Raw genomic sequence first — 6,987 nt, forward strand, 5'->3', positions numbered from 1 at the left:
TTTTTAAACCAGGCTTCCTCCTCAGGGAGAGGTTGTGTTGACAACACTGGAGAATTCCAGTGTACTGAGCAGCCACACTTTTTTTTTTTGTTTATTTGAAAATTATTAAAGTTGATTCTTTGGTGCCAATAAGTTTCACCACCACTACCTAATACAACAGACAATGGGGACTGCAGACCCTTGGGCTAAGGAAGATCACAGTGCAGAAGGATTCCAGCAGCAGATTCCTCACGTCCCAAGGCTCCTGGGCTCTGGTGGCAAGGTCCACCCCCCAGCCGGAGGGTGTGGAGCTGGGAGCAGCCCCCAGGCACAGAGCCAAAGCCCAGCTTCCTCAGCTGCTCTAGACAGAAAGTCCTGGGAACGGGTCCCTTAGCTGAAGAATATCTCCCTGACGTACTTGAACACATCCTCGTCTTCCTCGTCTTCCTCGGGGCTCCTGTAGGCAGAGTCCGGCCCCTGAGAAGGGCTGAGGCCTGGGGGTGGGGCACCGTTCCCATTGTCCTCGTCCTCACTTCTCCCAGGAGAACTTGGCGACTCTGGGCAGGTGGGGGACAGCTCTGGCTTATCAGGGCTGGCCAGGGGCGGCCGCTCCAAGGCCTCTTCCTGTTTTCGGCTCTGTGAAGCAGCAGAAACGGCACACAAAGCACATGTAACTGACAAAGGAAGGAGCTCAGAATGTAAAATGAATATGGGCCTAAGCTCTGTCACTTATGGGCTAAGCAACTTAGAAAAGTCCCCAAGCCTCAATTTCTTCATCTGTAAAATGGAAACAATAGTATCTGCAATGACCATATTGCCAAGATAGTGCAAGGATTATAGGAGGTAGCAATGTATAAAAACACCTGCTCATCTATACAGTACTACCCAAATGTAAGGTGCTACAATTATATTGGCTTCAGGAAGCCAGGAGACTTCAGTGCTGCTCTGCTAAGAGATGCAGTGGCCAGAAGTCATCTTGTCTGATTGAGACTCTGCAGAGAACACTAGCCATTAGACTATCTGTCCCCTACGCATCCACCCCAGCAGAGGGTCACCACACACAGAGGGCTGCTCTTCTTCACCCAGCCCGCCCTCCCCAGGCATCCAGCCCCAACTGCTCGGTCAGTGCACACCTCAGTGGGGGAGCCAAGGGGAGTGTGGCCTCAGAGAGTCGTGAGACAAGGGACAGGCAGAAGGGCAGACCGGCGAGAGGGCTTCCCGGGGCTGCTCGAGAATGCAGGGCATGTTCTATTGACATGAACCAAGGGCTGCGTCTAGTTTCAGCCCATAAAGAATCTGTGGTCCAAAGAGTAAGAAGAGACACAGCTGCCTATACCTCAATCAGGACCCCCAGAGCAACGTCGACGAGCTCGGCCTCACTCATGCAGTACACGGTCCTCACTGCCGGAAGTCTGAAAGGACATGACACTACAGGTGAGAATGATGGCTCTCGGGTGTCACAAGGAGGAAGGTGACCAAGACAGCTACATCCCTGTGCCTACTTGCTGGGGATGAGAGTGGCAGCTTCCTCAGGGCACCAATGTGACTTCCTCATTCTTGTGACCAGTGACTGGCATAGGGAAGTCATGGAGGCAACTGGGGGGGGGGGGGGAGTCGGGGAGGCTTCCTACCTTCTGCCATCTCCCCCAGGGGTCTGGAAATAGTACACTATTTCTGCCACTCCTGAGAGCCAAACTGACATACACATACTATATGTGAGCAGATCAAGTGGACCATTAGGTGAGACCAGCCTGCCACCTAGCTGAATGCATGAACACAGCACAGAAGGGCTATGACAATTAAAGAGGGAGGCTGGTCAATTAAGAAATCGTGGAAAAGGAAGAGCCCCAGCAGCAGCTCTGAGCACCAAGTGCTCCATCAGGAGAGGTCAGGGACATCCCCACCCTGGCAGCCTGAAGACCCCACAGTTAGCATCATTCGATTACCCCGGCCCTCAGCAACTGGTTTCATGCTGGCCCCGTGGCCTGCATCCTCAGTCCCAGGAGACCTGCTCACAGGAGGGCTGGATGGCCTGGCCCACTCATCTTGCCCACTGCATGGTCATTATTATTGTTGCAAATGAAGAGAGAGTGGCATTTTAGACAACTGGTGTTTGACAGCTCGGCTGATGTGTGAACCTCAAGAAGGGAGCCACTCTCAGGGAGCTGGAGAGCCTGACCGTGGAGTCACCCTGGGGCAGAGGCGTCTGTCTGTGCGGAGACAGCTCACACAGCCTCCCACATGCAGGCCATGCACCTCCTAAGAGCTGAAGAGACATAGACTGAAACACCAGCCCACCTCACTGTTCTGCCAACAGTGTAGGGCCCACCCAGCCCCAGCACCTGCGACATCCTCAAGTCCCTCCCCCTCCTCCTGACTCCCCAGGGCCCGACCCAGGCTGAAGGTGTCCCACCTTGCTGCAGCCAGCGGCACCTCTTCCATTCTCTTTCTCTTCGGGGTCTTCACCGGCACCCTCCTCTCCTGAGGCGCCTGGGCTGTCATCCAGCAGGGAAGGACCCTCTTTCTATCCCCAGAATTCAAGGCTTTCATCTCTCTCATCGCGGATGCAGAGTCAGAGCCCAGGCTTACGGACCAGCTTTTCTAATTCAGGACTGCAAATCCCACTTTCTCATCAGACCCGGAATTATAGGTGTTTGTTCTGGAATGGGAGCAGGGCTTGAATTCCTACAAAGAACAAAGCGCAGCAAATTAAACTAAGCTAGTACTCCCAGTCATTAGCCACAACTACTGGGCAGGTCACAGGTAAGCAGTTGGTGAGTGGGGCCCAAGGGACTCAGACTGGCCACTCACAGGGCAGCCAGGGAGGTGTGGTGTGGGCAAGCTGAGGGGCTCAGGGTGAAGCAGCTCTTAGACCTGCCCCAGGGCCCTGGCCCCCACACAGGCAGCCCCAACAGGAACTCCTCCAGTAGCCTCAGCACTGAGCCACTGGACACCCTCCCAGGAGGAAAAAAGGAGGAGCCTCTCCCCCTTCTCACCACCCCATATGCTCTGTGCCCAGCATGCTGTCTATTCTGCCACTAAAATCTCTCATTGAGGCCCTGGCCGGTTGGCTTGGTGGTGGAGCATTGGCCTGGCGTGCAAGGGGTCCCGGGTTCGATTCCCGGCCAGGGCACACAGGAGAGGCGCTCGTCTGCTTCTCCACTCCTCCCCCTCTCCTTCCTCTCTGTCTCTCTCTTCCCCTCCCGCAGGGAGGCTCCATTGGAGCAAGGATGGTCCCAGCTCTGGGAATGGCTCCTTGGCTTCTGCTCCAGGCGCTAGAGTGGCTCTGTTCGCAACAGAGCGACGCCCCGGAGGGGCAGAGCATCGCCCCCTGGTGGGCAGAGCGTCGCCCCCTGGTGGGCGTGCCGGGTGGATCCCCCGTTTCCAGCTTCGGAGAAATACAAGAAAAAAAAAATCTCTCATTGACTGCTCTCTCCACACTTCTCATTCCCTCCAACCTGGTGTGCTTACAAGAAACCCTGAGGCCATCTGATTCACTGGCCAACACCCCATCCTATCATCCAAAGATTCTTCTGACTGGTCTGTATTTTAACCAGCAGTAGGGATCAGGGACTCCACCTCTCTCCTTCCTACCCTCTCTTGATCCCACCTCGGCCCCTGCTACCACCCTGTGGCTCAAGGGGCGCAGGTCTCCACCTTCCCCTTAGCCGTCAGCTCTGAAAGCAGCTCGGGGCTCCCGCCTCCGGAGGCTCTCACTGCAGCCGAGGTTTACTCAGAAAAGGGCTTTAAACCAAGATAAGGGATTCCTCTCTGAACCACGACTTCACCATTTATTGTTCATCCAGAATGGCTGTTTATAATTAAAACAAAACAAACAAACACCCTAACTTGTCCCACAAGGGGCAGCGCTTTGCACATGGACTCACTTCTGTCCACTTCAGGCAGCGGTCCAAGTCACCTGCCACCGCTATGAGCGAGGCTAACCGCCAGGCCCGGCACAGCGCAACGGCCGAGGCAAGTTTTATCTGACCCCGAGGCAGGCATTATTAAGCCCATTTTACAGACGGGGGACTGAGGCTTGGTGATTCCCACTAGGTCACAAGAAAGTTGGAACGTGCAGGACGTAAACAGTTCTCCACACGCCGCCGAATCCAGAAGCACCGGGGCTGCGCGGGCGAGCTGGGAAGTCCGGCGGCCCCGCGGACACCAGACGCGCCCAGCCCTCCCGACTCTGAGCCCGCCCCGCTCTCGGGGACGCTGCACCGCCCTGGTAACACCTGAGTGCCGACCTGCAGGGGGCGGAGCCCAGGAGGCGCGAAGACATCCACGCGGGACTTCGCTGGCGCCAGAAACACCCCGACAACTCACTCCCGACCCACGGGAGAGTCCGGAGTGCGGAGGGCCGTGCCTTCCGGACTCACAGCCTCTTCTCGGCTTCCGGGGCGGGCCCGGCTCACGCTCGGTCTCCGCACTTCCAGCTCCCCGCCGCCTGCTTGCGCGGAGGCCCGGGCTGCGCCCCCTGCAGGCCGCTCGCGAGTATGCACCCTCAGCCGGCGGATGTGTAAAGCCGACCCCGCTGTCCTGGGTCCTGACAGTCCCCTTGACCAAACTCTAATCAGGTTCCTCTGAACTCTTCTCCACTAGGCCCTGACTTGGGGGCTTCCGTGTTCACCTCCACATTGTCCCATTTTAGCAAAATCCTGCTAAGTTGGTTCAGCCCGAGTCCCCCACCCTCAGCATTTGATCACCCCACAATCTGATGGGGTTCCTCATCCTCCACTCCCCCTCCAGCCCCCCCCCCCCCAGGTGATGACTGATCACCCAGGTTGCCTTTGGCAAGAATCTTGTTAGGTCAGTTTAGGTCAGTTTAACCAGAATACCCCCTTACCCTTTCTTCTTAGAATTTTCCATCCACAGACCCCCAACCTACTCCTTGGCTATAAATTCCCACTTTTCTCTACTGTTTTAGGAGTTGAGCCCAATCTCCCCCCACTATAAAACCCCACCGTAGTACCCGCCCCCGAATGACGTTAGCCTTACCGGTCTTTAACAAGCGTCATGAAAATGTTTTAACAGAATGCTATCTTTTAATGATCCTTAAATGTGGATCCACTGAGTTTTGCTGGTTGTTTTTTTTAAATGTAGATTCCTGGGGCCCCTGGATCAGAAATTATGGGAGGGAAGGGCGTAAGGTGAGTTCCTAGAGTGAAGGAAGAGAAATTAAAGCTACCATTTACATGTATCTTAAAGAAAGGTGTTACCAATATTTACAATTGAACTTGGCGGTCAAGGTGTTCCCTCGGCAAACAGGGTGGCTCCATAAAGCTGCCCAGGTGTCTTATCAGCCTAATGGGGAGCACTGCATGTTATCATGGAGTTCATTTCACATCTAGCTTTAACATCACACTCACAGCTTTAAACAGCCTAAAGGACGCTGGCAAAGACCCCCCCCCCCCCCAGGTCACAGACTAAAAACGCAAGCATAGTCGCAGGTGAAACTTCTCCTACTGCATTTTGAGGCAAAATGATTGATCGAAACTGAAAATCTGCACCCAAAATTACAAAATTATCAAGATAGTCATTTGAAATATGACTTACAACAAATCAGTTAACAATAGAATAATTTTCTCCCCATACTCGAGATGCACAATAGGGGAGCTTGAGCCCAAGTCCAGAGACCCGTCCCTGGAGCCAGGAGCTGTCCCCTCCACCTGTGCGGCCCCTTTGGTGTCTCCAAAGTACTTATATCTCTCTTCCTGAGTATTCATTTCAATCCTAGGGAAGTAGGCTGGCAAAGTTTAAATCAATCATGGCTTAAGGAGACAAATCAAGTCACAAAACTAACCTGCCGACACTAGTTTAAACCTGGGCTGTGCCTCTGGCCTTTGCAGAGCAACCCACGGGGGCAGGAACTGCTTTTCCTGTTCCAATGGAGGCACTAGAACCACTGACCTCTTGGGGCTTCTGCTCTCACAAGCTGTGAGCCGGGACAAACCCAATTCTACCTGGTGGGGGAAAGGCATTGTTTCATTTTGCTATTAGTAGAACCACTCCCTCCATATTTATCTCCTTAAAGCCTCTCCTCAACTGGCTGAAAAATTAGGTCCGGGGAGCAGGAAACCTGTGTATCTGCACAAAAGCTTTGAAAGGTGAGAAGCCCAAGTAGGGACAAACCCAAGCTGTGGGATTTGGACGCGTTGGAGTCAACTACTCAGATGTTTTGAATGCCGCGCTCAGGGAGCCTAAGGCTTCGGAGCAGAAGCGGGCAGGCACAGCCGGGTCCCAGGGCAGTGGGGGGAAGGCACCACGAGGCTCTTACCACAGCCAGGGCCCACACCTGTGCTGGGCATGTAGGCTCAGGGGCCAGAGGCCGGACCAGCCTGTTGGTTTCTTCTAGCTGCCTTCGTCCAATACATCGGAAGAGTCTTGCTGGGGTCTTGGGTAGATGCTGAGCAGGTATTGTGGAGAGTTTGACATGCTTCATCAAAGGATGAGAGCCCATCCTGGAGGGGTGTGGGTGACACAGGGAGGACCACCAGCATGAGGGCACTCGGGATGAAGTGAAGTTTGGAGGGAGGAGGGGAGAAACAGGCCAGGAGGGGCAGGGTTGCCCACACCACACTGTATTACCAATTTCAAAAGGCCACAGGTTAATGGTGTATTGGTTTTGTGGTTAGGAAACGTTGTGGTTTGGTTTTGTGCTTTTAGGCAGTGTTCTGAAACCCTCCACCATCCCTCCTGGTGGAGCCCCGATCACATCCCGCTGTGAGCCAAGCTCAGAGCAGAAGGGAGACGAGAGAACAGACAGCTGCTCAGTTTCTTCCTTCGTAGCCTTACAAACATTTCAGCAAATGGAACACATGACCACTTTTTAAATGACCTATCCTATGGAATCACCAGGGCAGATAAATAAGGTTGCTGTTTCAATGCAGAAGATGAGGAAATTTATAAATGGAAAAATCTGGTTTTCTTCATTTAAAGGGAGGATTACCAGGGTAGAGATCAGTAAAAATGTGTAACTACTTATTACTATGTCTCTGGTGTTTT

At 53.8% G+C, this 6,987-nt stretch overlaps 1 protein-coding gene across 1 annotated transcript; it reads right to left on the minus strand.

Moving 5' to 3' along the window:
* Positions 1–62: 62 nt before the first annotated feature.
* Positions 63–4,374, minus strand: CYREN (cell cycle regulator of NHEJ). The gene is made up of 4 exons (XM_066362759.1): positions 4,230–4,374; positions 2,393–2,664; positions 1,316–1,391; positions 63–615 (listed from the first exon to the last, which is right to left on the minus strand). Exons 2-4 carry the CDS (start codon positions 2,536–2,538, stop codon positions 370–372), a joined length of 468 nt encoding a protein of 155 aa, XP_066218856.1. The 5' UTR covers positions 2,539–2,664; positions 4,230–4,374; the 3' UTR covers positions 63–369.
* Positions 4,375–6,987: the final 2,613 nt, after the last annotated feature.

This window comes from Saccopteryx leptura, chromosome 2 (genome assembly GCF_036850995.1).
Source record: "Saccopteryx leptura isolate mSacLep1 chromosome 2, mSacLep1_pri_phased_curated, whole genome shotgun sequence".
Lineage (NCBI taxonomy): Eukaryota > Metazoa > Chordata > Mammalia > Chiroptera > Emballonuridae > Saccopteryx > Saccopteryx leptura.